The 14,908-nt window shown below is 40.6% G+C and overlaps 1 protein-coding gene across 1 annotated transcript in view; it reads left to right on the top strand.

Annotated features, from left to right (window-relative positions):
* ARG2 (arginase 2) overlaps positions 1–14,908 on the top strand; it is a 43,024-nt gene that overhangs the window by 10,725 nt on the left and 17,391 nt on the right. The window contains exons 2-4 of the mRNA XM_018565153.1: positions 10,378–10,450; positions 10,976–11,153; positions 12,846–13,005. Coding sequence (XP_018420655.1) covers positions 10,378–10,450; positions 10,976–11,153; positions 12,846–13,005 — 411 coding nt within the window. The remainder of the gene's footprint in view (positions 1–10,377; positions 10,451–10,975; positions 11,154–12,845; positions 13,006–14,908) is intronic.

Here is a 14,908-nt window from a genome sequence, read left to right as displayed (position 1 = left end):
TACCCTGAGAAGACTACAATGCTACTTTAGTCATGTCTTTCCAGCTCTGCTCTCAAGACATGAAAAATCCAGGGCTTAATGAAATGAGCAATTCTGCCCTGACTTAAAAAAACAGAGAACAGCTCACAGTTTAAGAAAGGATCTTGTTGGTATTCTAGCTTCAGAGGCGCTTTAATCGAAGTATTGTCTGCTAAAGATGCTAACCTGTTCCACTTGTGCCAGCTGATCTAGCTGTAGTCATGATCCTATCCATGTTGGCTCATTAAGTTTCAGACCTGCTTCAACTTGTATTATTAGTTGATCCAGCTTAAAACCTGCTTGTGTCATGACAGCTGATACAGTTCCATATCTGCTAACTCCTATGCATGCTTATGGAGCTGCAAACATGTTCCCAATTGTGCCAGCTGATCCAGTTCCAGAACTGCTACTTTCTGTGCCAGCTGACTTACTTCCAGACCTGCTGCTATATGTGTCAGCTGATCCAGCGCCAGACTTTCCATTTGTGCCAGTTAACTCTTTGTTTGCTAAGTACCTATTACATGTGTCTGCGTTATACACCTCCAAATATAGGGGAGGAGGGGGAGGCTAATCTACACTCCCAAATAGAAATAGCTGGGAAGGAGGGCAATGTAGTCGTGATGGGCGACTTCAATTATCCAGAAATCAATTGGGCTAATGGTACCTCAGGTTCGACAAAGCCCGGCCAATTTCTGAACATGTTGCAAGACAATTTCATGGACCAGATGGTGGAGGTTCCAGCTAGAAAAAATGCCATCCTAGATTTGATTATTACTAATAATGGAGAGTTAATTGAGGATATTGTAATTGGGGAGACACTGGGTAATAGTGATCACAGTGTGATTACTTTCAATATTTGATACAGGAAAGGGAAGTGGGCTGGACGAACAAGAACCCTAAATTTCAGAAGGGCTAACTTTGATAAGCTGCAACACCTAGTGGGGGACATCAAATGGGAAAACTTATTTCACAACCTAAACTCGGACCAAAAGTTGGATTGTTTTAAGAACACATTACATATTGCTATTGCCAAGTGTATACTGTTGGGTAATAAAAGCAAAAGATCAAGGACTAAGCCTATATGGCTAAATAAAACGGTAAAACAACACATCAAGGCCAAGAGAGTGGCATTTCTAAAATATAAGATGGAGGGGACGGCATTGGCGTTCCATAACTATAAAGAATAGAATAAAAGATTCAAACTAGTAACCCGGGCAGCTAAAATAGAGTGTGAAAAGTATATCGCCACAGTTAGTAAAAAAAATAAATTCTACCAATATATTAACAGTAAAAAGGTGAGAAAGGAACAGATAGGCTCAATAAAGGACAAAAACGGGAAGTTAGTCACAAATGACAAGGAAAGGGCCGAGGCACTGAACACTTTTTTTCTCCTCAGTATACACTCAGGAGGGAAACGGGTTTGACGTACATGATAAAACACATAGTTCAGCACAAAATATACCTCAATGGTTGACAAAAACCGGGATACAACAAAGACTCAAACTGCTTATTGCAAATAAAGCAGTGGGGCCAGATAACCTGCACCCCAAGGTACTTAAGGAGCTAAGCCAGGTTATAACAAGACAATTATTCCTAATTTGTAAGGACTCGTTAATGACGGGTAGAGTACCAAGTGATTGGCGGAGGGCTACGATAGTTCCAATATTAAAAAAGGGGGCAAGATGCCAACCTGGGAACTATAGACCGGTCAGTCTAACATCGGTAGTTTGCAAACTGTTAGAGGGAATGATTAAGGACTACCTCTTCCTGCATTTGGGGACTGAGAGGAGATCAAAGGGAGTTCGTATACTGAACTCGCTTTGATCTCCTGTCACAGAGCCGTGCCGGTCCCGGCCGCATCGGGCACAGCGGATCTCGGGACCGGCAACGGCAGTTCTGTGCTGGGTCCCATGCTGTTCACCCTGTTTATTAACGACATCGGGGAGGGTGTGAATAGCCATGTTTGAGTGTTTGCTGACGATGCAAAAATAGGGAGGGTAATAGAAACAGACCTAGACAGTATTACAGGAGGACCTGGATAAAATAGGGGAGTGGACAATTATATGGTAGATGAGGTTTAATGTCGATAAATGCAAAGTAATGCACTTTGGACATAAAAATAAACAAATGGGTTATACAATTATGGGTATGCCACTAGGGAAGTCAGAAATAGAAAAAGATTTGGGGGTCATTGTAGACCACAAACTGAATGGTAGCTTGCAGTGCCAGGCTGCAGTAAGCAAAGCAAGTAGAGTCATGTCCTGTATTAAGAATGGGATGTATTGTAGAGACAAGTCTATAATTGTGCCACTTTATAAATCGCTGGTGCGTCCCCATCTAGAGTACGCGGTCCAGTTTTGGTCACCAGTCCACAGAAAGGATGTCCTTGAACTGGAAAGAGTCCAGCGAAGGGCAACCAAACTAAATAGGGGAATGGAGGACCAGAGCTACGAGACAAGGCTACTAAATGTAAACATGTTCACATTGGAAGTAAGGAGATTAAGGGGGGATATGATTTTCATGTACAAGATGTTCAATGGTCATAGCAACATTACCAACAAACTCTTTACGATTAACTCCATTACAAGAACTAGAGCCACCACCTAAAATTGGTGGGATAAAAATTCCAGCACAAGGGGTGAAGGGGGTTCTTCACAGTTAGAGCAGTTAGGGTCTGGAACTCACTGCCACAAGCAGTGATTTCCGCTAAGAGTGTGGAATCGTTCAAGAAGCTTTCGGACGATTTCCTGAGGGACCGTAATATACAGGGGTACAAGTACTCCTAAGAATGAGATGATACATGGACCTATGCATACGCACACATCAGCAATAGGTTGAACTTGATGGACTTATGTCTTTATTCAACCTCAAATACTATGTAACTATGTGTCATGACTGTAACCTCTCCTAGATGGCCAGTGATTTATAGGCTAAATCTTGGCAATCAAAGAATAAAAATAGGATCAGTACTGAATGTACAAACATGAACTTGTTTTATTTATTTTTTTGTCATTATAGTTTGCAATTTACATGACACATTCAAGGTACGGAATCTGGTTCAGCCCATTCATGCAATGTGAAAGTTTGCCAACACAGTTTAAACACATGCAATATGTATTGGATCATACCATTCCATGAATGAACCTGAGGAAGAGCAGGGGAGCTCAAAATTGTTGTGCAGCAATAAAAATATCTACAAAATGACAGTGTTGAGCCTGTTTTCAGCACCCGGGCTAAACAGTAATGCACATCACCTTTTTGCTTAGTATTGCATCATATCATTCCATGCATAAACATTTTAAAACAGAATAAAGCCACGTTTACATTATGCGTCCCATGAATTATTTTTTTATTTTTGAGGAAATGGCAAAGTATGGGGTTCCAAGGCAGGAGGAAGGGGCAGGAGAGGGCTAGCTAAAGAGCAGGAAGAGAGGGTGGAGAGGGATATCATGAAAAAGTAGTCTGGGAGCATTGATAAGAAAAATGTGACAAACTAGGAGCACAGGGAGATTAAACACAAAGGCTAAGTACACGACGCGATTTGCGGGGTATTTATTGAGCGGGTTTATACATAGTTGCCAACTGTCCTGGATTTGCTGGGACAGTCCCGCCTTCTATCAACCTGTCATTTTTAAATTAGCAGCAATAGCCCAACCTGAACCCACACCACCCCCATCACCCTGTCCCGCCCACCAGGATGGGAGTCCAGCAGATAGAGAACTGATACAGGTGCTGCAGAGGTGAGCGGGGAAGGGGTTATTGTTAGGGGTGCAAAGGTGAGCAGGGGGAGTTAGGGTGCAATGAGGAGGATGTAAAAGTAGCTGAGAAGGGAGATTTGGGGGTGCAAAGGTGAACAGAGTGAGGGAGGGGTCAATGTAAATACCTCCGTTACATTTGTGGTCGGTGTAAATTCCTTTGTTACACTTATGATCAGTGTAAATTCCTCCGTTACATTAGTGGTCCCTGTAAATACCTCTGTTACATTGCTGTTCAGTGTAAATTCCTCAGTTACATTTGTGGTCAGTGTAAATGCTTCAGTTACATTGCTGGTCATTGTAAATGCCTCTGTTACATTGCTGGTCAGTGCAAATACCTCCGTTACATTGGTGGACAGTGTAAATACCTCTGTGTTTGTCACAGTAAATACCTCGGTTGCATTTGTGGTCAGTGTAACTACGTCCGTTACATTTTAGACCAGTGTAAATACCTCTGTTACATTGGTGTAGTCAGTGTAAATGCCCCAGTTACATTGCTGGTCAGTGTGAATGTCTTTGTTACATGGTGGTCATTATAGAATCCCTCTTACATTGGTGGTCATGTAAATGTAAATCCTATTTACATGCATGGAAAAGATTACCAGCTTTGCTGTTCATGATTTAGATTTTGTCACAGTGTATGGCTCCTGACCAGTTTTATTACACAGGATTTTTGCCACTGAAAAAAACTTCAGTCCATCAGCAGCCACAAGAGGTGTCACAATACTCAGCAGAACAGTCAGTGTCACATGACATTTTCTAAATATTTTTGCCAAATGTGTTTGCAGTGTAATTGGTATTTATCTTTGTATTCTCTCTCAGGGCTACAAAGTTGCCATACTTTTAATAGTGCACAAGTGTAGAGTTCTTCCCCATTGCTCATTATCTCTGATGGCTGTTGTGTTCAGACAGTCACAGCTGCACCTGTCTGAATACCTGAACAGTGACTGAATTTCATAAGATGCAGTCACTGTTTGGGCAACACCTGACGCCCTCAGTTTTTAAATCAAATTTTTTATTGAGCTGGATGGTGCCGAATTTGAGCCATGTATAGGCAGCTTTAGGGCTCAGTCACACTAGATGCAGTGCGTTCCGGCCAAAATCGGGCCAGAACGCACTGCATCTACTGTGACTGAGCCCTAAGAGTTGTAGCCAGCTAGACAAATATATAAATATTTTTACTCTTGACCAATACCTTCTTAGCTGTGTCTCTGGCCTTATTATAAAGCCCAGCTCCAGAGAAAAAAAGTTTTCCCTACCAGTGAGGCTGCCCCTGCACAGCACTTGCTGCTAATCAGGCGGCCTTACCTACTACCAGAAAGCATACTTTCTGTATTCACTGTCTGGGAGGAGAGGGACAGAGTATTTCCTATACTCTACCAGCAGCAGATGATATTTTGTGATACAGCTTTCACTGGATTAAATTACGTCTTTGTACCTAATGTAAAAGTGGTTACAGAACAGTATAAACTCTGGCAATGTGGACAGTGAATTCCCAGTACAATGTATTGCCACTTTGAGATAGTGGCTTTAACAGATGGAATGATAAGAGACCAACTACTAGTGGAAAGGGTGAAACTGCTGAGGCTGAGGCAAAAACCCTGAGTCAGGGGACTACTGACACCATGCAGGCTGTAAAATAAGAATCTGCCTTATATAGCACATACTCATGTCCAGTACAAAGGAACAACAACAGATTAATCTAAACCACAATGATGTGCTACAGAACAAGTACTGCTTTAGGTGTGGCTTATAGAACTATTGGGATAGTAAAATGTATTCTTTCCAATAGTTAGAGCCAGCATGTGACACTGCAGCTGTAGCTCAAGAACTGAGCAATCACAAACTGCTGATTGCTCAGCTCACGGCTTCTCCCTGCATAGTGGTGACTTTTAGTCACTGCTCCCTGCAGGGACCCCCTCTCCCCTCTCTCTGTTCCTCAATCACTCATTGGAGGGACAGACAGGGGAGGGGGCGAGCACAGTTGGCTCTGGTTCTATAGAGGCAGAGCCAGCTGTACAATCAGGTGGATCCCGACAATTTTCCCGGCTGCAGCGTGGCCCGGCACTGTCAGCATATAGAGGGCAATAGCCCGCTATGTGCTGACTTTGGTTCACAGGAGTACAGTAAACCTAATGAGATGTGAAGCCAAACAAAGCTTCGCCCATGGTTTTCTTTTAACACCGCACATCGCAAACTATGCTGCCTGCACTGCAAAAGACACACGGTGCTGTAAATACAAAACAAATGGGAGACTGCAAAAATCTTCCCTTCTACTGCTAGGCAGGTTCATGAATTTACTGCCCCAGATGTTATTGTCTTAAGTGTAGATAAATATGATGTGTACATTCCAGATAAACGTTTGTGCACTGTAACTATTACTACTGCTTCTGCTAACAATGGCCACTCCATTAACCTGATGCTTGATACAGGATATGCTGTCTCTTTACCACCAGAGGAAATCTACCAGACATACTTTGCAAATGAGCCACTCGCTGCACCTACTCTCCAACTGGTTAAATATCTTTAATTATCTGAGAAACCCCATTCCTGTGCTTGGTTACCTGCCAGTGACTGTAACATTTTAACTAAATAATGAATGTGCATGCTGAGTTCTACATTGTAAAGAAAAGCACCGCTATACTGGGCAGCGATTATTTTACTGTACTAAATCTACAATTACTGGATGGTGTCCTCACAACAGCACCAGCTGCCCTTATGTTGTCAGTGTCTAAAGTTTCACCACTCAGTGGCAACTCAATGGGCAGTGCAAAGAACAAAATTAAAGTGGGATGTGAAACCAGTGTGTCAGAAATTGAGACACCCTTCTTTGTAAGAGAAACTGTTTCCTAAAGGTGCCCATACACCTTACGATAATTGGACGAAACTTTTCGTCCGATGATCGAATAGTCGTACGATTTTCGTACGACAGCCCCATCCTGCCCCGATGATCGCAAGATTAATTTAGCCGTAATTAACGAAAAGCACCTGGACGAAATGCGGTAATTGATTTGCCGTATTTTCGTTAGCGCCAGCGCAGTGTAGATCGTACGACTTTTGACAGATGGAAACGCCAGCAACCTTACGAAAATCATACGATCTAGCAAAGTTTTCAAGCATGCTTGACCGTCAAAAGTCGTACGATTGTACAGTAATGTCGGTCGGACACTGCAATGCACACATACAATTATCGGACGAAAAGTCGATCACATACGAAAATCGTCCGATAATCGTAAGGTGTATTGGCACTTTAAGAACCTAAGAAACTACTGGAACAAGATATGCTTGAAAAAAATTGGTACATCTGAATGGACATCTCCTATTGTGGTGACAATGAATTAAACAAGAGGTGTTACATTGTGGTTGACATTCATAACCCCCCAAAAAGTTGTTAGTATTGATAATCACCTCTTGCCACAAATTGAGTAAGTATTTTCAGAACTCAGATTAGCTAAATTCTTTTATATCCTGTATCCTAAAAGTGCATATCATATCATACTATATTGATGGGTGAGCAAAGTAGGGTCCTATCTGTATTATTGGCCTGTATTATTAGCCTTGAGGGTCTGTTTCATTTTCAAGACTGATGTTTTCAATCCTCACTAGGATGCCCTTGTGCACAGTGTTACTAGGATGACATAATTGTATATGGTCCAACTCTGGATCTTCACAAGAAGTACCTCCTAAATGTAATATAATATTCTGCTCCATCTGACTTTCAGACCTTACATGCTTTCTTAGGTTGTACTTTATAGTATTCCTAATTTTTTTCAATTTATGCCTCAGTTGTGAGAGCATGCATCATTGAAAATGCAAGCATATCTGGTCAGAGACCACCCTTCAAAGCTCTGAAATAGTTAAGCAGCTCATCATGACCTCTATAACTAAGGTATGATTGGGTTGGGATTGGGTGAAACATGCCAGAGGGGGCAGACCTCAGACCATCTAGCCGTCTTTTCCCTGCTAAAGCTGTGGAGGAGAGGTCCTTTAATTCTATGCCTTGGTGTACCTCATCATAAGTGTGATAGTAATGAAGTCTGGACACCCCAAAACTAATTAGGAAACCCTGTCATCCCCTCAGTTTGTTGAAATTTACACTTCTAGAGACGATTAAATCAGGCTACCCATTAAACATATCTGTTTGTGTTAGAGTGTTCAAACATTTTTCAAATTCCACCAAATGGCCAGAGCACCCTAGGATCTGCTTACCAGGCCTATATTACAGCTGGTTTTTGCTTTATGGTCTCACTCTCAACCTATTAATGAGGGATCGTAAATCAGTGATGGATAGAACACTTGACAGATCCCAGTCGAATACACATAAGATAGTCTGGACTATCAAATAACTGGACATGCAATTCAAATAGTTAAACAAGACCTGCACCCCTGCCACCAAAACTAGTTTCTAAAAAAAGGCTATTATTATATTACTATAATATATAGTTTATAGCATGTGGGTGACTAAAAATAAGTCTGCATTTAGGAAACTGACATTATGGGACCAGGTAAGAAATTATGAAGCACTTCAGCCCTCCTGTCTCACACCCCTTTGAAACGTTCACACTTTGGCTCTATTGATCGGGAAGTGAGTGAACACATACCATCACTCACTCACTTGCCGATCATCTCCCTGCAGAGAGCGGTGACTCCCCGCAGGGATTCCCCCCCTCTCTGATTCTCCAGTGCTCACTGGAGGAACAGACAGGGGAAGGGGCGGGCACAGCTGGCTCGGCCTCCAGATAGGTAGAGCCTGCTATCAATCAGCCAGCTGGGTGGATCTCGACAGTGTTGGCGGGATCCGTCCCGGCTGCGGCATTCTCAGTACATAGCGAGCAATTACCTGCTATACACTGAGCTTTGAGTCACAGGAGGACGTTAGTATATGTCCTCCCTTGACCCTAAAGGAACTATGGGATAAAAACATTAGCCCATAGTTCTCTTTTAAGCTTACCTCTATGCTCTAAACAAGAATTTAAAGAATCCTTGTCTATGTGAAGTGCACTGCAGTATTGTAAAACTTGTCATATTGCTGTCTGGAGGTATAGCAAGAATCACATGCATTGTGTAAGGTTACAATTGTCACCGCATTTGCTGAGAATGTTGGGTGTTCCCATTAAAACAAAGCTATTATTTGTGTGCGAAAAGCGTTAACTGCGAGGATTAACCAACCCCAGTGATGATCACTCTAGTTTGCTGGCCTTAGATTGTTGTTCCTGTGAGCTGGAGAATCACTTTGCAGGGTAAGGTTGAGAGTGGTATCGTCACATATTGTTGGCAGCTCAGTGGGATCTGATCTGCCATTCGTCACAGTCAGCAGTTCAGCACTAACATTATTTGATTCTTCTCTACCAATTATTGTTACTACAGATGCTGCAGACTATGACCTAGGTGACTCAATCTGAAATGTCATGCCCCTCCGAAGAAGTCCTATATAGGATAAAATGCATCAAGTGACAAGATGATGCTCAAATCATCTCTGAATTCATGCTGACACTGCCCTGCCTTCTGGGGGGTGGCTACTTTCATTCCCCATGGTCCCTGAGTGTGTGTGTTGTAAAGTAGCCACCGCTCCAAGCTCACTTCTGTGATGGACTACAATCTCACATTTCATTTATTTATTCGTATTGAGATTGTAGTCCATCACAGTAGTAAGCTTGGAGCGGTGGCTACTTTACAACACACACAGGGACCATGGGGAACAAAAGTAGCAACCCTCCAGAAGGAAGGACAATGTCAGCGTAAATTTTGAGATGATTTGAGGATCTACAGCCGAGTGATACACAAACTACATTTATGCTAATAATTAACATACATAAATGCATTTTTAAGATTTAACTTCTGAGTTTAGTGTCACTGTAATTATACTTAGATGTCTAATGTGCAGTGACACCTACCTTTACTCTTTTCCGCCTCTCTATGGCCACCACAGAATCTTTACCATCTGACACAGTTCTGGGTGTATCAGATGTCTGGTCCCCCCCGAAATGCTGTTGTTCCAGCTCCTGGACACTACATCACTACTGTGTCCTTACCCTAACCTGTGGATATAACCGCAGCATGCAGATAATTTGGTTGTGGCCATAGCTTTTCAAGAGAGGACATATCAATCCAGTAATATTATTATGTTTCTTTGGAAGGGTGGCATTTATTATGCACAACACCATGTTTAATTTTTTTTTTCAAAATTGTTGATTGTGCCAGTTAAAAAAAAATTAAATCTCATATGCAGAATGTAAAATAATATATGAATCAGTCTTTACATCACTATCCTTATTAATTAATGGCAGCAGCTTTTGCAACCACTCCTGTGTGACTGTTCTAGACTGTTCTGGCTCTTGCTCCCTTTACAGGTGCTCAGACTGACACCTCTGTGTGTCTAAATACACATCTAAATTAGCCTCCCGAACTAATGGAATCATGGCAAGGTTGCTTCCACAGTGACAAAAGATTTACAAAGAGAGGAAATACCTAGTGTAGCATGTTTTATTAAAAATTACAAATGCTGAATTAAATGCTTCTCTGTGAGAAATATGTTTGAACATCCCTAAACACATCTAAGTTTGCTGGTTTGTATGTGTTTTAATGTCATCAAAATGTATTTCAGAAATGGCGAGGTGTAGAGCATGGACCAGCTGCAATCAGAAATGCCAGACTTATTGAAAGGCTCTCCAGCATAGGTAAGACGTGCAACAATGAACATGTGAGATATTTTTTTGTTGTTGTTTTGTTTTTCTTATACATATTTATGAAATTGTTTCAGTTTACCAAATGTACTATTGTCATGCAAATTTTACCATAATTTAAAGATTTGAGACAAAGCATCAGAAAGCACAACCAAACCAAAGGAACTCAAAAGGTCCATGAGACGTCAAGGTGATAATGGTTAATGAAAGTATTAGCTAATCTCCAGCTTGCTGTGTTTCAAACCTCCACAAACCTTTAACCTTTGGCATAAGATGTTAAGAAAGGCCTGCTAAAGCATTAGCCACCTGTATCATCTTAATTATCCTGGATAAGATAATCCTAGGCCTCACTCTTTTCTCTGACCTACAGGTAGGATAAAAAGTTACCCATCTTTTCCAAAAGATTCTGTCGTCAGTATGAGATCTATCTCTGCTGTGCTAGACATGAGTAAAAAGGTACAAGTAGTTATTTGTATAGTTGTTATTGCTCTAACATTTGTAAATTATTTTGCTTTACAGGATGTGATGTATACGATGTTGGAGATCTACACGTTGCGCAAGTTCCTAATGATAAACTGTACAACAACACTGTTAAATACCCCCGTACAGTTGGCCTTGCATGTCAAATGTTGGCAAATGAAGTTAGAAGAGTATTAGAAGCTGGTCATACTTGTGTAACTTTGGGAGGAGATCATAGGTAGGTCTGTTTACTATTTTTACAAGCATGAATACCTGGCATTTATAGATAATCGAAGATAAGTAAAAATAAGCTCCTGTCTCAAAAACGTTTTTTTTAAAATATATATATTCTGCAATAGCAACAAAATATATAAATGCATCTCATGTACATTAAATACAGCATCAAATACAGCATCCCTATGCGGCATATAGCCTATGCAAAGCTAGGGGTGGGACCCAACAGGGCCTCCCACTACAAGCTGCCTGCAGTAAACTACAGGGTGAAGGAATGCAAAATCAGTCATCCTACACCAGGACAGAGAACAGTCTTTATTACATGAAACTCCTGTAAAGTGTAGGAGTTGTTACAGTAGCTTAGTGGTTAGCTCATCGGCCTTGCAGCATTGGGGACATTGGTTCAAATTTCAGCCAGGGCACTATCTGCATGAAGATTGCATGTTCTTCTTGTGCTTATGTGGGTTTCTTTCAACATTCTAAAGGCATGCTGGTAATTGATGGTAATTGGTTCATGTCTAAATTGCTCCTAGCATGTTTAAAAGTCAGATAGGGACCTTAGACTGTAAGCTCCTTGAGGGCAGGGACTAATATGAATGTACCACAAACTGCAAAAGACACAATGTTCTTTTCAGAAGGAAATCCAATTTTATTCCACATGCATCTGTACAAAAAACAACTGCTGATGCGTTTCTGCCTTACTCGACCTTAGTCATAGCTGCCTATGAATAAATTAAATAATGAATAAATAAAATGTTAATATGAAATACTTTTAAATGGAATGCACAAAACTAGTAGAGGTTTAATGCTTGCGTGCAAATCAAAATTAACTACTGTATTTCCAGCTTTGGAATGTGGTCAGTTTTTCTTTTTAATCTTTAAGCTTGTTTTTAAATAATACATTGTTTAATGTACAAAGATAAAATTAGGCAGAATTTCATGTATCTTGGTAAGCTGCTTAGCACAACACCATTTCTTTGTCCCACCATCCATGGAGCCCCACCTGTTTTCAAGTATACAGGTTTTTCCAAATGCATATTGTAATGAGCAAGGATTTGTTCCAACTTTGCATAAACATCTACACTTGTGGTTGTTCCAGGTATTAAATGCAGCTCTAGCACCTCTTCATGGATGTTAAAGTTTGCGGCAACCAATTAATGAATATTGACAATTGTGCCTGGCCTGTTACTTCTGTAGATTCACCAACAGACTGAGTAAATTATTCAAACTGAATTACTCATTTTGACAACTTTCCCTTCAGTAAACAAATTGGAAAGACTAGCAATTATTTGAGACAATACTACAGCTTTCTTTTATTCTGGGGCACTCTATACTTCTCTTTAAACTCCCTTTTTACTTTAACAGAATCCATGTTGGAATAAAAATTGATAATGATAGCCCAAGACAGAAGCTTATGGAACTCTAGGGTAGTGTAATCTGCTGAAGCTTCCCAAGTCTTCTTCAGCTCAAATTCATTGATGCTCATCACAATGCCACATTTCTTACACATTTTTGAGACTGCATTTACCTTAGATACCAAACAAGCCCATCAGGAAAACTGAACTGCCAGTATTTTAAGGGAACGTGTTATAGTACAGTGTTGATATCAGGTCCTCTATTAGAATTTAGTTAGAATTAGTTACAAATCTCGTATTGCTCTAAACATATATTAATCTGTGCTAATATTGCGTTTCAGTTTGGCACTTGGCACTATTAGTGGTCATGCCCGACAGTGTTCAGATCTATGCGTAATTTGGGTCGATGCGCATGCTGACATCAACACCCCACTGACTACCTCATCAGGAAATCTTCATGGTCAGCCAGTGTCCTTTCTCTTGAGAGAGCTCCAAGATAAGGTAAAGCTGATGCACTGCAAGATAATGTTTTCATTACTTTGTTGGAGTGGGCAGGTTTATCAGGTAGACTACATTGAGACATAGTGTAAGCTAGCTGAAGCTGTGGTAGGTAGACCCCTAACAGATGAGAATCACAACAGAGTGCCTGGACCATATTATGAAATGTCTGCAATTACCTCCTGGATCAGTACTCACTTATATTAATTTAATAAAGTTGTGACTACAATTATTTCACTGTAGGTGTTGCACTTCCTAATGCTTCCCCTGACCACCCCCCCTGAAGAAAGCATTGCGGTCCTGGCTGGTGCTCAATAAATATAATACACTATTTGATTACACCATTGAATGAGCCTTTAAAAGGGATTTTATACTATACCCAAAAATTTGACCAATCCCCTACTGACCCCCTAATAGTGGAAGCTTGACTCTTGTCAATTTTTTTTCTTTGGACTTGGATAGAGTAGGAAAGGGCTAGGATTTCTACCTGGTTTTAATTGTTATCAATGCCTCCATTAGAGATAATTTTTCCTGTCCTGAGAAAGTGGCCGGGGGTGAAAAGAAAGTGAAACTGCCGCAGTGGATTCACAGACAGCAATAAAGACCTAGCAGATTTTCATTTATGTCATCTATTTATATTTTAATGTTTTTAGGGTTGCATTATATGTATTCGAAAATTTATAAATTTGTATATATTTTCCAACTTTGCAGCTATTTTTCTCTTCCTTCTCCTAATGTTTGTGTATTGTATTGTTTTCTGATTTTTTTAACTGGAAAAAAAGGCAGTGAAATAAGTAAAATAATACATTTAAAAGGTCATACAAGTTTATTTCAGGGTTTTCATTCTCTTTTTCATTTCTATAATATAAATATGATAATAAAATACACACAAAAAATAACAAAAATACAAAGAACATGTCAAGCAACATGGGGAGGTTTACCAAATACTGAACTCCAGGCAAATGGCTAAATGCACAGATGCATATATGAGAGTTGTTTCATCTACATCTCTTTCTGAGATTTACACAGCTCTGCCTCCACAGCACAACCCTGTCTAGAAGGGTCGGGACCTAATATTTCACTTCTACAGTTTTACTTCCACTTGGGCCTCGTTCACGCAGGCATGTTGCTCCATACAGTGTGAAGGTGTTGTTGATACTCCTGGAGCTGCGGGAAGATGCATGTGGGCAGCTAATTTAACTCTATGTAGACATAGGAGCTGTGCACTCTCACACGCTGCTTTTCACAGCTCCGAGTTTTGACAACCGCACACAGAATGTGTACCGACCCCGATGTATTGTGTCTGCGTCCAAGGCTCTACACCGTCTGTGCTTGATCAGCTTCAATGGGCTGCACAGGTGACATTAGGGGTCTAAGACCCCTAATATCTCCTTAAAGAGGACTTTTCACCACTTAAGTGCTTTCACATAGGGGGCTTGTGATCCCCCTATGTGATAGCAATAAAGTTAAGTAAAAAAAAAACGTTTTAAAAAATAGAGTTAAATAAAATAAATGTAAAAACACCCCACAAAAATGTTAAAGTCCCCTGCCCCATGTACAAACACATACTATCGCAAATATGTGCCTATGTAATAGAATGACGATTGTGGCACACATGTTGGGTAGCGCTGTGCATGCCGGAGTGATAGCAATAATTGTAGGGCCATTATTCAACTAAACTGATGACCTGTTAAAACTTTCAAAGCATCTCTTATAGCCAATTTAGGTTTTTCACAGGCACACACAATTGGGAACTTGACATGTTTGGTATCGATTTACTCAGTGCAACCTCCTTTTTTATATTTTACCAAACAGATGGGTTTATGTGCACTAAACTTAATAAATGTAAAATTGCAACTGCCACCATTCTATTTTACAGGGTCTCTGCTTTCAGGATATATATATA

Source organism: Nanorana parkeri, unplaced genomic scaffold, assembly GCF_000935625.1.
Source record: "Nanorana parkeri isolate BGI_ZX_2015 unplaced genomic scaffold, ASM93562v1 scaffold819, whole genome shotgun sequence".
Lineage (NCBI taxonomy): Eukaryota > Metazoa > Chordata > Amphibia > Anura > Dicroglossidae > Nanorana > Nanorana parkeri.
Note: the sequence above shows the minus strand (reverse complement) of the source record. Positions and strands in the feature narration are given on the sequence as shown.